The following is a 16014-nucleotide window of genomic DNA, read 5'->3' as shown; positions in this document are numbered from 1 at the left end:
GGAACCCTAGCTCAAGTTCTTTTGCTAGGGCCGTCCTGATCCCTCCAGCTGGAGCCGTATGGGGGTGGGTTGGGGAATGAGGAATGGTTGGATGGGTGGTGAAGGAGGGGAAAAATAAAAAGGTTTTTATTTATATAGTAGAAGGCACTTTTTTTAAATATGACTAACTTTTATGGCAATATGGGAAATAGGGTCTGAGAAGCCGAAGCTGAGAAAATCTAGTGACAGGTAATGCAAATTTTCTCAAACACTCGTAACAAACGATCGTAAAAAATTGGGCCTTTGTTTGATCTTGTGCTTTCCAGAGACCAAAACCGTACAAGCAAAGGACCAAATAAACACATCTTAAGTTTCTTTGGAAAATTAACTGCTTTGCCCAAAATTTAAACAGAAAAGAAAAAAAAGTGTGAAGGAAACAAAGGCCGTCCCCTCCGATGGGCGCACGTTAGGCGAGCGAGCGGAAATCCAGCCGCGCCTTCCCGTTTCGCTTTCCCTGCTCCCCTCTCTTCTCCTCTCTCTCTCCCCCTCGCGGCCAAGCCAAAGCAATGCCTCCTACTACTAGTACTTCCCCCACCACGTCACAACAAGGCCTCTCCACCCCACCGCCTCCCCCCTCCGCCTCCTCCCCACCACCCCCTTCCGCTCCGCGAACCCTAACCCTAGTCTCGTCGCCGCCCACGCCGCGGGACCGGCCCGGCCGCCGCCGCGCCCTCGGCTTCCTCTTCGGGTCCTTCCGCCTCGGCTCCCCAGTCCTCTCCTCGCGCGGCGCGCGGGGGCGCTAGGGTTTTCGCCATGGACCCGCGCCGCGCTCCCCCGCGCGGCGGGGGTGCCAACGGCGGCGGCGGCGGGCTCTCCTACTCGACGCTCTTCAACCTCGAGGTAGTCGCTTTGCTCGCTGTGTAGTAGCTCTGCTCTTTTTTTGCGCAAATGGGTTTCTCCGCGCGGTAGGGGCTGTGTTGGATTGGGGCGCGACGTGGTAGGGGTAATTGGTGGGTTGCCTCTGGGTTTTGGGTAAATTCTATTTGGGAGATGATTCGTCCCCTGTTTGCCGGTGCAATTTGGTAGTGATTTTGGTTTGGAGTCTCCGTTCAGGGGTCAGAGGCTGGCTAGTCGTGGATTAATGCAGTTTGCTCGGCGATGCTAGCCGCTGCAATTGTGCGTAGTGAGTAGTGACTGATACCTCATGTTACTGTTTAGTTGGTTTGGAGTAAGATATATTGCTCACCTCCTTGTGCTTGGCTGGAGTTAAGTTAGTTGGTAGTGCATTGGATTAGTTCTAGTCTAGTGGCGTGCTGGAGCTGGTGCCTAGCTTGCATCTTCCGCTGGTTGCTGGGTATGAGTATCACGAAAGCACGATCAACTGGTGTGCTGATTGTCTTGTTAACTTACAGCGACTGTTGCTGTTGGTGCCATGGTCACCATTTTCATCTTAATTTCTAGTGTTTTATGCGTGGGGGAGGAGCTTGTTTTGGCACGATTGCTCACTTAAGTTGTCTGTCTGTAGTTATACTATGTTTTGAGTTACTGATACAGTTTATTAGTTGCTGGGATCTATGTATGTTCTTACCCTATGCATTGTTACTGTGGTGTATGGTTAGTTTGCAGTGTATCAATGTATTGCTATCACTTTTCCAGTATTCTTAGAACTCACACTACTTGGTGCTTTCATACGTCTGAGTATGCAAAGTCACGTTTGGTAAAAATTTTCTGCCACAAGCATGCTTTCTGTTAGTTTTTCTATGATATTTTTTGAGTAGTTTATCATGCTAATTTTCATCAGCAGGGTTTAATTTTAGCAGTTTTCTAATGTTATGTTTGTGCCTGCAAGGGGGCTTTGGTTGATCATGTCAGTGTTGTTCCTTTGTTTGCATCTTGTAGATTTTGATCGATCATTTTATTACTCCTGTAGTGTTATTGTTGCTTATCTTTATATTTGGTCTGTGTGGATGTAGGTTCTTTAAACCTTGTATTATCTTGGGTAATGTATACATACGTAGAGTAACACTGTCTTTTTCTTTTTTCTTTTTGAACTTCGTGAAGCATATACATCGTATCTACTCTTATGTTTCTTTGGCTTGTTTAGCTTATGGATATACCATTCTGATGACGGGTTTTTACTGGAAATCCATTTGCAGCCTTTGCTGAACTTCAGGGTTCCTTTACCGGAAGATCATGCTCGCAATGGGAATAGTAGCCCAAATGGGAGTGCAAGCAGTGAAGGTTGGTCACATTTGTTTTTATTTTTTGACCTTTATTCTTATGTTTCCTGCTTAAGAATTTTCTTTTGAGCAATTAGCTAGTTGTTGAAATCCATCTTCTAGCTCCCATTTGTCATGGTTCAATGTGCATCATTTTTCTTATGCAACTTTTCCTTTTAGGTCAAGAATCCTTGTTGGATCAGTACAATGGTATAAATGATGCTTCCCATGGCCTGCATCGGAAGCGAAAAAGGCATCTCGATGACGCCAGTGATGATGATGAGGCAGATGCCTATAGAAACCAAATAACAGAGGAGCACTACCGTACAATGCTGACTGAACATGTCCAGAAATATAGGAGGTCAAAGTTTAAGGGGGGTGTTTTTGGTTCTGATCCTCGTGCAGCAATCCCCCAAATAAAACACAGAAATGGTGGTAAAAGAACCATGAAGCACAAAAGTGATTTCAGGGATGTTGCAACGTTGGATGAAGTAGAAGCCTCACATGAGTATAATGGGACAGAATGTATTAGCACCTACGGTGGTTTTAATAAGCATGTAGCATCCCTCGATTCTACCTATCTAGATATGGGGGATAATATACGCTACCTAATTCCAGAGGGTTATGATAAGTTAGCACCATCCCTTAATCTGCCTGTTTCTTCTGATATACGCATCGAGGAACACTTCTTGAAGGGCATGCTAGACTTGCGCACCCTAGCAGCAATGCTTGGTACTGACCAAAAGTTTGAGGCAACCAATCGTGGTGGATTAGCTGAGCCTCTGCCACTATATGAATCACTCCAGGAAAGGGTAAAGATGCAGAAATTTTCTCTTCAAGTTACTGAAGATCCATTTGCTATTCCGGAAGGAGCTGCTGGGAGGATACGGAGGTCTATTATATCAGAAGCTGGCAATTTGCAGGTTCATTATGTTAAAGTCTTGGAAAAAGGAGATACATATGAGGTTGGTCTTACCTGATATAACTTTAATTGCATTTTTATGTGTTCGTTATATTTAGCAACTATGTGATATCATGAATGCAGATTATCGAGCGTAGCTTACCAAAGAAGCAAATAACAAAGAAGGAACCTTCTGTAATCGTGAAAGAGGAGTCGGAAAAGACTTACAAACTATGGCAATCTCTTGCTACTAAAAGCATCCCAAAGCATCACAGGAATTTCAATTCTTTGCTGAAGAAACGACAAATAGATGCAAAACGCTTTTCTGATAGTTGTCAACGGGAGGTATTGCACCCATATATCTTGTTGCCCTGTATTGTACTATTTTCCTGTGCTCTAGTTTACAGCATTTACTGAATTCACGTCTGAAATATCCAGGTAAAGCTCAAAGTAAGCAGGTCACTGAAACTAATGAGGTGTGCTGCAATACGTACAAGGAAGCTGGCTAGGGATATGCTGATATTTTGGAAACGAGTAGACAAAGAGCAGGTTTTCTTTTATCCCTTAAGCTTTCTAAAGATCAGTTTTGCTGAGGCTGGTTCAGAATTTATACTTGTTTGCTTTCTCAAAAGTTGCGTATTGACTATAACCATGTATTTGAGCCCTCAAGTCCTTTTATTGTCTGTACAAATAGTATTATCTTAAGTTCAATATATATCCTCCCCCCTCCCCCCTCCCTGCAGATAGCTCATTCTTTTAGTTCAGTTTAGCACATGATTGCTTTCCCTTTTGTTATCTTCTGAACAAGACACTTTGAGATTATGACACTAATTTTTTTTTGTCTGTTTCAGTATGAATTGAGGAAAAAAGAAGAAAGGGAGGCTGCTGAAGCTTTGAAGCGTGAAGAGGAGCTACGCGAAGCAAAAAGACAGCAACAGAGACTAAACTTTCTGCTATCACAAACTGAGCTTTATAGTCACTTTATGCAGAACAAGGCTGGTGGCTCAGCACCGCCTGACGAGGGATCTGTCTCTGAGGAAGATGAGGAAGAAGATCCAGAGGAAGCTGAATTAAAGAGAGAGGCTTTGAGAGCTGCTCAGCATGCCGTCTCTCAACAAAAGAGGATGACAAATGCATTTGATAATGAAATTGTGAGGCTTCGTCAAACTTCTGAGTCTGGTATTCCAACTGATGATTCATCTACTATGGATGCTAGCAAGATTGATCTATTACACCCGTAAGTTCTGCTTGAAAGTTATTGTTTTAAATTTTAAACGGACGAGTTCTCCAGAACTGATTGCTCTGGGTTTATCTTATTTTTAGGTCAACAATGCCTGAGAAGTCATCTGTGCAGACTCCGGAGTTATTTAAGGGTGTATTAAAAGAATATCAGTTAAAGGGCTTGCAGTGGCTGGTTAACTGTTATGAACAGGTAAACTCTTAAAAGCCGATGTATTTTGATCATTTGGTATAAATGCCATTGTTAGGTCCGATTCAAAATTTGGAGTTCTTGCAGGGGTTGAATGGCATTCTTGCTGATGAGATGGGTCTTGGCAAAACTGTTCAGGCTATGGCATTCTTGTCTCATTTGGCTGAGGTTGGTGAATTCGTTTTTTAACCTAAAATTATCTTTACATTAGTCAATCTAGTGCTCGATTGTCTTTTGGCCCCATTATGTGTTTGACATTTATAACTGATCTCTGTTCGTTTTCTTGACTCAACTTATCTTTATTCTTTCCTCCAAGTGTCATTTCTGTAATCAACTAACACCTAACAATAGCATGCTAGCCATTTGATATGGACATTGGTACATCGTGCAGGACAAAAACATATGGGGCCCCTTTCTAGTGGTGGCTCCTGCATCTGTTGTGAATAATTGGGCTGAGGAGTTGATTAGATTCTGCCCTGATCTAAAGATACTTCCATACTGGGGCCCAGAGAGGATGGTTCTTCGGAAGAACATCAACCCCAAGCGTCTTTATCGGAGGTAAATTGCTGGCTAGGGCACTAACGTATTCATTCGAGACCTCTCTTCTTTAAAAGGTTCATAAAGCTAATCATGTGAGTTTCTCTTTTCCTCTACAGGGATGCTAGCTTCCACATTCTTATTACAAACTATCAGATACTTGTGAATGAAGAGAAACTTTTGAGACGTGTTAAGTGGCAGTACATGGTGCTGGATGAGGCCCAAGCTATAAAAAGTTCAAGCAGGTGACTTGGCTTACATGTTGCAAGCTGTGTTTTTTTTTAAAATTCAAAATTTTCTAATTCATGCCTGTCTTATTAGTTATTTAGAAATTCTCCTAAATGCCTACCCTTGCTTGAGAAATTGCCACACTTATCTTTTTCTCTCTGCTGCAGCCAGCGCTGGAAGACATTGCTGAGCTTTAACTGTAGAAATCGTTTACTTCTTACTGGGACACCAATACAGAACAATATGGCTGAGTTATGGGCGCTTCTTCATTTCATCATGCCCACTCTGTTTGACAGCCATGAACAGTTCAACGAGTGGTTCTCAAAAGGGTACTTTCCTCCTTTTAGTAGTTCTACCTTCTTTATTTTGTCTATCCTTTAGTTTCTGACAATTCTTTGGCCTTCCAGTATTGAGGGTCATGCTGAACATGGAGGAGCTTTGAATGAACATCAGCTTAGTCGACTGGTAATATGCGGTCATACTGTTTATGTTGTTTTTATTGAATATTTTGAAGTTTTGTATAATTTGTAATCTTTGTAAGATTATAATAACACTTATCTGTTCCCACAGCATGCTATATTGAAGCCCTTTATGCTCCGCCGGGTTAAGATTGATGTGATTGCTGAAATGACCAAAAAGAAAGAAGAAATTGTTCCCTGCAAATTGAGTTCTCGTCAGCAAGTCTTCTATCAAGCCATAAAGAATAAGATATCTCTTAATGAGTTGCTTGATGGAAGTCGCGGCAATCTAAATGATAAGAAGCTACTTAGCCTGATGAATATTGTCATGCAGCTACGGAAGGTAGTATAGTTTTGAAATGTTTCTTGGTCAAATGTGTACAATCATTTATAAAGACCCAGCTGTTTCACATAAAAAAAAAAGTTTGTTATGAGGCCCCAAGTATAAATTTAGCTCTTCTTTTCTGTTTTTAATGGGATGTTCTTTCTCTTTGTTACTTTTAGGTCTGCAATCACCCGGAGCTGTTTGAACGGAATGAGGGAAGCTCTTACTTTTACTTTGCTGATATCCCAAACTCTCTTCTTTCTCCCCCATTTGGGGAATTGCAAGATGTGTATTATGCAGGCAAGAGAAATCCTATAATGTTTGAGGTATAATTTCTGTTATCTTAGTCTTTTTTTTTAAAGCATGCGGTTTACAACCATCTTATATTTCTCCATGAGGACGAACAATATATTAATGTCTATCTTTCTTATTCTCAGATTCCGAAATTAGTTTATGAAGGAATCATCCGCAACATGGAAATTTCTGGAAATGGTTTTGGATTTCGGAATGGATATTTGAACAGACTGTTTAATATATTTTTGCCCAGCAATATCCATTGCTCAGCCTTTCCGGAAGCTAATTCATCAAACGAGTCTGTTCTATCATCTGGTGCATTTGGTTTTACACGTTTAACGAACATGTCCCCAGTTGAAGCTTCTTTCTTGGCCACTTGTTCATTGTTTGAGAGACTAGCATTTTCAGCAATGCAATCAAATAGGAACTACGTTGATGAAATTGTGGATGCATTTGTTGATTCAGAAGGTCCTGATACCCAGTTCAGTCAGAATGATGTCATGAGAGTTCGTGCTGTTGCTCGATTGTTGCTTTCTTCTACAAAGGCTGATCCTAGTTTGCTTAGAACAAAGATTGGGACTGGCCCAAGTGATAGCCCATATGAAGCACTGGTGCTTTCTCATCGTGACAGGCTTGTCTCGAACATAAGGCTGCTTCGTTCAGCATATGCTTTTATTCCGCCAGCGAGAGCACCGCCAGTAAGTTCATTTGTTTTATCCATGTTGGTTTCTTTTGACACTGTGCATTGCATGAGGCCATCAGTGTGTATGGAGTCATCTTTGAGTATATTTTAGCTCTAGTGTTAAAAATTTGGAACCTCCATGTAGTGTAGATGTCTTGTTTAATGTATGCGTGTTATCAACTGTTGCTAGTGTTCATTAAGACCTCTCTCCCCTCCCCTTGTCCAGATAAATGTGTGCTGTGCCGATCGAAATTTTGCCTACAAATTTGCTGATGAGATGCATGATCCCTGGGCCAAGAAACTGTTCCTGGGATTTGCTCGTACTTCTGAGTTCAATGGTCCTAGACAACCAATTGGTCTGCATCCTCTGATACAAGAACTACATACTGATTTGCCTGAGCCGATGCTGCAGCTACCCTATAGGATATTTGGGTCTTCTCCACCTATGAGTAATTTTGACCCAGCTAAGATGCTCACTGTAAGTCTTTATCACTTTCTATTGTGTTATATGCTGCATATTGCTGTTTATGTTTGATTTTTCACCTGCACAATTTCATCACCCTTTTAGGGCCTGTTTGGATATTTGGCCCAATTCGATTTAGTTCAAATTTGAACTAAATCTTGAAAATTCCTAGAGCAAACCCCCTATTCCAAACAGGCCCCAAGTTATCATTAAAATCAATGTGGATCTGAGGTGCCTTTTGAACTGCTTAGAGCTCAGAAGAGCTCAAGTATGTCTTAGGAAACATAACTTCATCATTGCAAAAATTGGAGAACTCCTTAATTTAAAGGTCGAACCATTTCTGTATTTATTTCATTTTGTTTTAGTTGGGTGCGGATTTTGTATCCAGGGGTTCCGGCGTCCCCAATAGCAAATTCAGCATGTTGCAATGTTTCAAGAATTGGTCAAAAAATCATGTATGTAGTATTCAAAGTCAAGTAAAACCTGCAAAAAATCAATTTCAAATTCATCCTAGATGTCATGAAACAAAATAGACAAGTAGTCAATCTGGCATTGTTCATCATGTGCGTACAGTAGCCTTATGTTTTTTGAATCTCAATATCATAGATGAATTCGAAATTGAATTTTTGCAGGTGTACTTAACTTTATGTGTACTACATACATGCTTTTTTATGGGATTTTTGAAAACATTGCAACATGTTGGATTGATTGTATTTTCACATTGGTCGCCACTCGCCAACCAATTTCCCATTTTAGTTATTCTAGTGGTACCTTGTTACTATGATGGAGTGCTTGATGACAGGATTCTGGGAAGCTCCACACCTTAGATACACTACTGCGGCGCCTCCGAGCTGAAGGCCATCGTGTGCTCCTCTTTGCTCAGATGACTAAAATGTTAGACATTCTTGAGGTATTACTTGTAACTTTATGCATATTCAATTCATGTTGATAACTGATATTCTGTGGACAAAATTGAAACAGACAAATTTCAAAGGAGTAATTCAGTTGATAAATTGAACAAGAGTTTATACTCCCTCCAGTCCAAAATAAGTGTTGTTTTGGGTTGTGTGCAGTCAACTGTTTCAAACTTTGGCTACAAATTACTTTTTATATATTGAGTTTGGATACTTGAAAATGACACGGGTAGATTTGTCTCGAAAAATACTTTTATAATAGTATATTTTTGCTATGTTTTATCAATATATTACAACAAAAAGTAGTAGTCAAAGTTGTATTTTGGGGACCGTATCGATGTCCAAAACGACACTTATTTCATACCGGAGGGAGTATTTTGACTCATTTAACTGATAGATATCTAGACATGCAATTGCATTTCTTGGGATGAATTCCATGTTGCACAGGACTCCAGCACAAATCAGTATCCACAACCTTCAATGAAACGACAAACCTCGACGCAAAACACGCAAGCCTATGGAGAAACTGGAACTATGATTTGTAACTAATCAGCATTATTGTGTACCTTTAGACCTTATTCAACAAGAAGAAAGCCTTTTAGTCCCAAGCAAGTTGGGATAGGCTGACCTTTAGACCTTAACGCTTAAGGTTTTTGTAGTACTTGAATAGATTTGGGCTCAGTTTTGTTACAAAATATATGCCTTTTGGAATTCACATCACAGGTAGTGAACAACCAAATATTTGTGTTACCAAAATGCTGTATGGGTAGTTTCGAATTTGGATTATGGAAAGCTGATTGTAGTAATTATGATGAGGTATAACTATGCTACATGTCTGTATTACTTATGCAGTATACACATACCTGGCAATGCTACAAGTGTGATTGGGAGAAGTGGGTAAAAATTATTGGGGGAAAAATAGTTGCATACCTTTTGTAGCTAAAGGCTGCAAACCATGGGTAACATATTATGTTCAGAAGCATTGCTAGCATTTTATGCTTCCACTGTTTCTTATACTGGCATTGTCAACTTGGTGACGTAACTGAAAATAGACTTCTAAATGAATCAGCAAAGTGTAAAACCCAACCGGCTAAATGAATTATGTTTGTCAATTAATCAAACAGAACGTACTGTTTGAGTTTGGTGCACTAAAGTTTGAATCACTTCCAATTAATGAGCATTATGTGTTATTTTTTCAGGATTACATGAATTTCAGAAAATTCAAGTACTTCAGACTTGATGGGTCTTCTGCAATCTCGGATCGCCGTGACATGGTTCGAGATTTCCAGAATAGGTAAGCATATTAATGGATAGGGTGGACAGAGTTAAATTACTGCAATAAAATGATATAACTCTGTTGAAACATGGCCTTAACTGATTTGTTCTTCTCTGTAGGAATGATATATTTGTTTTCTTGCTAAGCACAAGAGCTGGGGGGCTTGGTATTAATTTGACTGCTGCTGATACAGTTATTTTTTATGAAATTGACTGGAATCCAACACAAGACCAGCAAGCAATGGATAGAACGCACAGACTTGGTCAGACAAAGGAGGTAACTGAAACTTGAATTTATGCTAACTTTATTTCCGTCATGGTGTTATGGACCATCATTTTTATGATTTTTGAATGATGCTCTTAAACTTTCTTTAGGCCAAAGATTACTGTGAACATGGTCACTTCAGAAATTTGACTAACCACATATGGTAATTTATATGATTAAATTGTTTCCACGTTTTAAAACTTTTAAAAGTTAGATGTTTAGATTTTCCCCCCACATTTAGTTTTATTATTCCTTGTTTATTCAATTTAGATTGAAAGTGTCCATCTTGTTTATTTTTTGCCCTAGAATGCGTTGCAAAACACGTCGATATACAACAATTTCAGACTTAATTGTTAATCCTGTTGATTCTTCCAATGGTATTCCATGGAGTTCAATGTTGCTATGTCACAAATATTTATCATTTTGGATATGGACACAGTCTCCAAAATGTAACTTTGACAGCTAATTCCTATTGTAATATGTTTATAAAATCTAATACAATGAAGAAAGTGCTTTTCAAGGCAAATCTACACATGATTTTCATGTTTCCAATCTAAATACTTACAAATATATTGATGGCCAAATTTTTGAAAGTTTGACTGCTGTATGTCCAAAACAAGTGTTTGTGACCAGTGGTAGTACTAAACTCGAAATACAGGGCTTAGATTAATCGTAGTACCAATATCTTTACCCTAAATTTAGATTCATTTGGTTTTTCACCTTTTAGCATTGTATTGTAAGTGAAGATCAATTGTGTAGGAATTTGAACATTTGAAATAGAAAATGGTGTCATTAGTGAATCGCTAGGCTTTACAGCTGGACAGGTTCTTCCATTTGTATTTTCTCCAATAATAATAATAATAATAATCATTACTGCACTAATGGCTGTATTTGCATATAGTGGATTCAATGCCTCGGTATAGTGCTCTTTTTGCTGTTTTCATCATCATTGTTTAGGTTCCGATTTGGGTGGCAACATCGCGAAGTTGCAAACCATAATTCCAAATCTACGGTCTGTTTGGATAGGACGATTTGGATTCAAATCCCAATGATTTAATTCCTCAGAGCAATCACTCTCATCCAAAAACTGCTTAGGGGCTGTTTGGAAGAGGGAGATTGCCTCAAAAAATTTTAGGAAATGATTTTGACCCAACCCCTCATTTAAGCAGACTCTTGGTTTAAAAAGAATCCTGATCAACTGGTAAGCTGGAAACCTGCAAGGCTTTTGGTGCTACATGGCTAACTGTTGATTGTAGTCGCCTGTCCCTCTCTCTCTGCTAAACCTTGTATAATCACTAACTTGAATGATTGTCCCAAATAGATGTATAGAACTAACCCTCGACTAACATTGGGTAACTGACTGCTTCTCACCTGTTTTTAGAACTAAACTTGTGCGTTATTTATTATGTGGGAATAAATTTCGTTATAGCTCAGTTCCTTATATTTTCTTTCAAACATGCAATTGTAGGTCACCGTGTATAGACTTATATGCAAAGATACTATTGAGGAGAAAATCTTGCAAAGAGCAAAGCAGAAAAATGCAGTGCAGGAGTTAGTCATGAAGGGGAAACATATCCAGGACGATCATCTGATGAGACAAGAGGATGTTGTTTCATTACTTCTTGACGACACACAGATTGCACATAAGTTGAAAGAAATATCCATGCAGGTAATATTATTGTACCATTTCCATATTTTAGTCTTTTACCTGACACTACTAGTGGAGCTCATATCCAATGATATACATTTAGCCATCTTTGGAGCTTGTAGCAGTTATGATACAGCACATAGTTGTTACGCATAGCAGAGTCCAATATGGTTGACACTGATATGTTGGGATATACATATTGGAACTATTTCAATGTTCTTGATACATCATCGCCAATACTTCTTTATACCTACACGGTTTGCTAATGCACATATGAAATTGCACGCCATGGAGCGTTGCCAAGCTGCACACAAAGAGGGAGCTGCATGCGCCACTGCGGTACGGGCCCATCCCATCCGTCTGACACCTGCTGCATGCGCCAGGCTTGTGGTACCTCAGTTCCAGGCCACTCACATGCACAACAAATGTAGCCAGGGAGAGAGTTGAGAAGAGAAGAGCTTACTCCTGTACCACTAGTATGTGTCCTAGCTATAGCTAGCTTAGTCATTTTTCCCATGGCTCTTGTATTTGGATCGATGTACGACCTAGCTATGGCCACTGGCCTCCTGATCTGGGTCAGCCTTTTGCATGCCACTTTCATGACTACGAAAAGATGCCTCGAACGAAGCTCGCTGGTCCTTTGGATGGTTCGCCCAAAGACATGCAGGTTCTTGATATGGGCTAGTTTCTGTGGCTCCATGTGTCCTACTATGTCTGCACTTGGCAACACGAGCACGAGCTGGCTCAAAGATACAATTGCTAGGATTAGCTGGTTCATGCCTCTTAGTGGTCAGTAGTTGCCAGTAGTATCAATAGTTTTTGTTTAGTAGTTGCTGTTCAGTAGTTTAGTAGTGTTAGTAGTTCTCAGTTGTTTTATTCAGTAGTTCTTCACTAGTTTCAAGTTATAGTAAATTTGTTTATTAGTTTGTGTTAGTAGTTGCTAGTAGCATCAACAGTTTGTTTAGTAGTGTCAGTAGTTTTTGTTCAATAGTTATTTAGTAGTTTCAAGTTATAGTAATTTTGTTCAGTAGTTTGTGTCAGTAGTCGTCAATCTTAAGTAGTTCTAAGTCATAGAAAAATTGTTTAGTATTGTCAGTAAGTAGTACCAAGTCATAGTAAAATTGTTCAGTAGTATCAGTAGTCGGCAATACTCAGTAGTTCCAGCGATGACATTCACAACTCACAAGTCCCGCTAGGGTTCAAGATAAGATGAAACTGAACCAGCTGAAAAAACACGAGTGAAGCAGAGGACAGGATGAAACTGAACCATTCAACACTCAAAGGTGACCTGATCCAATTGTTGGGGATCATGTGGCAATAAGGCTTTTCTTTTTTCAAACTGTGCATCACTTGTAGTATAACTGAAGGGAACTTTGGTCTCAGAAGATGTCGCCAGCTCCTTTGTGCTCGGGGACCCTGTACGAGAATCCCAGATCATCTGATTGGCGCCTTAGTATCGTAGCCCTTTGCATCAGGCGCACGAGTTGCTGGACAACTTTGGACATCGGTGGATGAAACTCTGGTTCCGGCTACAAACATTGACCACAAAAGGCACAGCCACAACATGATGATCTTAGTCCATCTCTGAAGAGGGTAATTCAGTTCATATGGCAACCAAAAACTACTTATTAAAGACTAACTGGGATTAGTGGAGTGGGTGGTTGCTCAACTATGATGTTCGTATCATACTTGGATGCAAGAACAAGGTTTTTGACAAAATGAGAGATGCCAATATGCAGCAAGAAGAATGTACCTGGACACAGATTACAATTATGTCAGCGAGATGGGAGAGATTTTGCAGGGTACAACCCATCCATCGCTGGATCGACCATCTTGGCCAGGGGTCGCGAGGAGGGGTCGGGGAGGGCGTGAGGAGGGGTGGGGGGGGGATGAGAGGCGAGGATGTTTTGCCAAGGAGAGGGTGTTGGGCCGGGGTGTAGAATAATGCTGCCCTGGGGTGTAAAGCCTTTTCTGTACTCTAATGGGTGTTCAGAAAAGAGTATGTACATCTTAAAAAGTAGTATATATATCTCTGAAAGTAGTATATACATATCAAAAGTAGTATATACTTTAGTTATAACGAGATCAGCCATGGATTGAGCCGGGAGTATGTACTCCCGGAAGAACATACTAGTTTTCCTATACACACACACACATACATATATATATATATGTGTGTGTGTGTGTGTGTGTATATATATATATATATATGTATATATACATATATATATACATATATATATATATGTGTGTGTATATATATATGTATGTACGTATATATATAACCCTAGACTATAGGGGGTTCTTTGCATATTGTCATTTGTACATGTATATACTGGCCTAGGGCTTCTAGTGAATATATGTTGCTATTCCTAACAATAAACTGGTATATATGGGCCTTTAGAAACCAGACTCTTCGTAGGTTTAAGGAATTAGACTTCTCGAACTTATTAGTGTATAGTATTATTTTCTTTTCTTTTTTTTGGTAAGAACAATTATATTTGAATTAAAATAGTAAAAAATCTAGCAATAATATCATTTTTCATCTCCGTTTACCATTTTAGGCAAAGGATCGACTAAAGAAAAGACGAGCAAAAGGCATCAAGGTTGACAAAGAAGGAGATTTGACGCTCGAAGAGTTGGATGATACTACTGTGGAAGCAGAACAAGATAGCACAACCAGCAAAAAGGTACATATGAGGAATACATTTCTGCTGTTGATTTATTTGTTTATTTGTGATAAGAGTTCTTCACATCCTCAGAATAGTCATCTTATTCTTTTTCAATGTATTTATCTATAGTTTCTTTGGCATTCTTCATCTGTTTGTACATATACAAATTCACGCAAATCACTGAAACATAATAATTCAATATGCAAGCTTGAAATTCAATTTGTAAGTGTAAACAATAACATTCAAAAATTCATTTTTGTATAACTACAATCTATACAGATTGGGTTTAATATAATCACCCATGTAGAGCTTATATGATATGTATGGATGGGTTTAGTTTTGGGCTATATTGGTTGAACTTGACTAACATTTTAGTCCATGTGATAACTTAATATGATTGCTATATTTGTAAAATAGCAATGCAAGGATTGGACTATCTTAAGTATAAATTGAGAGCATCAAACACAAATAATTGACTCTTGAAATTTCTGCTACGTTGAAAATAATTGATTTTGAGAAATTTCTGCTGCTTTGAGTTCCTCGTATTTGCCTTCATAAGCCTGTATGCACCTTGATGTCATATTGGGTTACCTTATCTCGCAATTCAAAACTATTGCTCTATTTGAAAATCTACTTATATAATTTTTCCTATTGGTAGCTTTGATTTGTTAAGTTTTTGGATGATGAGAATGTGTGCAAAACAAATACCACAAATTAGTCTTCATGTTTTTCTTTTGCCGCTTGGATTTATTTATTTATTTATTTATTTTGACATGAACCGGAGGGGAGACCCCTACTGTCTTTTGCCACGTAGATTCATCTTGCTTTGTTTGGCCTTGTTATGTGTAAGCCATGCTCATTTATGTGTCTGCTAAAATATCTCCAGAAAAAGAGCGCACACAAGAAACCTCCAAAGTCACATGATAACGACAATGCGGACAAGAATGCAGCGGCCCCAACAGGAGATGATAATCCAGGGAGTGGTCACACAGAAAATGAACAGATTGCTGAGCCAAGGCCTAAAAGATCAAAAAGGTTGAAGAGCACGAGTGATGATAAGGAGCAAACTGCTGGCACTGATCATGAGAAACTGGCAGATGAAGCGGAAAATAACACAACTCATGATGATACAGAAGAGATACAGGTCTCCAGCCTAATCCACCCAGGATGCTAAATGACAAGACTAGTGTAATTTATCATACCGGGCATGGACATCAGAGATGGGTGCATAGCAGGAATCTACAGATTGAAGGTGTGGTACAGTCAATAAGTATTTAACCACAAACCTTCCATTATGAATTCTGGGAAATCTGCTATTACCTACTGTATACCCCATTATGATGGGAGATGTCAGTGCGGTGTCGATAAGCTGACGATGATGCCATTTTGAAGGTGAGAGGGGGTGCGTCCTCCAGCTGTATACCCCATTATGAGGGATGCAGTCAACATCAGCGGTATTCATTGTGCTGGCTCTGGCCAATATCTACATAAGCATGACGAAATGATCCATGACCAGCACATATAGGAATAATTCTATGTAAATAGGGTAGTTATGTGTATTGATCATAATTTTCGTGTTGATAACCAAAGAAAGGAACACGGCAGGAAACGGCTGCTGTGGAGTTGGACGTGTCTGGTTATTTAGGACCGTGTAGGCATGTATGCTAATGGGAACATTCTGTAGCTCATAAATATTTTTATGTTCAACATGACCTGTCTCCAGGT

General features: G+C 39.5%; 1 protein-coding gene across 2 annotated transcripts; it reads left to right on the top strand.

Moving 5' to 3' along the window:
• Nucleotides 1-470: 470 nt before the first annotated feature.
• LOC133916101 (chromatin-remodeling ATPase INO80-like) lies at nucleotides 471-16014 on the top strand. Of its 2 annotated transcripts, XR_009909452.1 has the most exons (23): nucleotides 471-879; nucleotides 2136-2220; nucleotides 2379-3163; nucleotides 3244-3444; nucleotides 3538-3648; nucleotides 3951-4336; nucleotides 4423-4531; nucleotides 4616-4696; nucleotides 4920-5086; nucleotides 5185-5310; nucleotides 5461-5622; nucleotides 5701-5758; nucleotides 5864-6094; nucleotides 6256-6402; nucleotides 6514-7068; nucleotides 7279-7530; nucleotides 8318-8425; nucleotides 9629-9723; nucleotides 9825-9981; nucleotides 11438-11638; nucleotides 14182-14307; nucleotides 15176-15541; nucleotides 15682-16014. XR_009909452.1 is itself a non-coding variant. In XM_062359609.1 (22 exons), the coding sequence occupies exons 1-22, from the start codon at nucleotides 793-795 to the stop codon at nucleotides 15461-15463; spliced, it is 4518 nt and encodes a 1505-aa protein (XP_062215593.1). In that variant the 5' UTR covers nucleotides 471-792; the 3' UTR covers nucleotides 15464-16014. The 2 variants fall into 2 exon arrangements, 1 of the variants encoding a protein (XP_062215593.1); XM_062359609.1 differs by having other exon boundaries at nucleotides 15176-16014.

The sequence above is a fragment of the Phragmites australis genome, chromosome 4, assembly GCF_958298935.1.
Source record: "Phragmites australis chromosome 4, lpPhrAust1.1, whole genome shotgun sequence".
Taxonomy (NCBI): Eukaryota; Viridiplantae; Streptophyta; class Magnoliopsida; order Poales; family Poaceae; genus Phragmites; species Phragmites australis.
The sequence above is the reverse complement of the archived record's forward strand: the minus strand, read 5'-3'. Positions and strand labels throughout refer to the sequence as shown.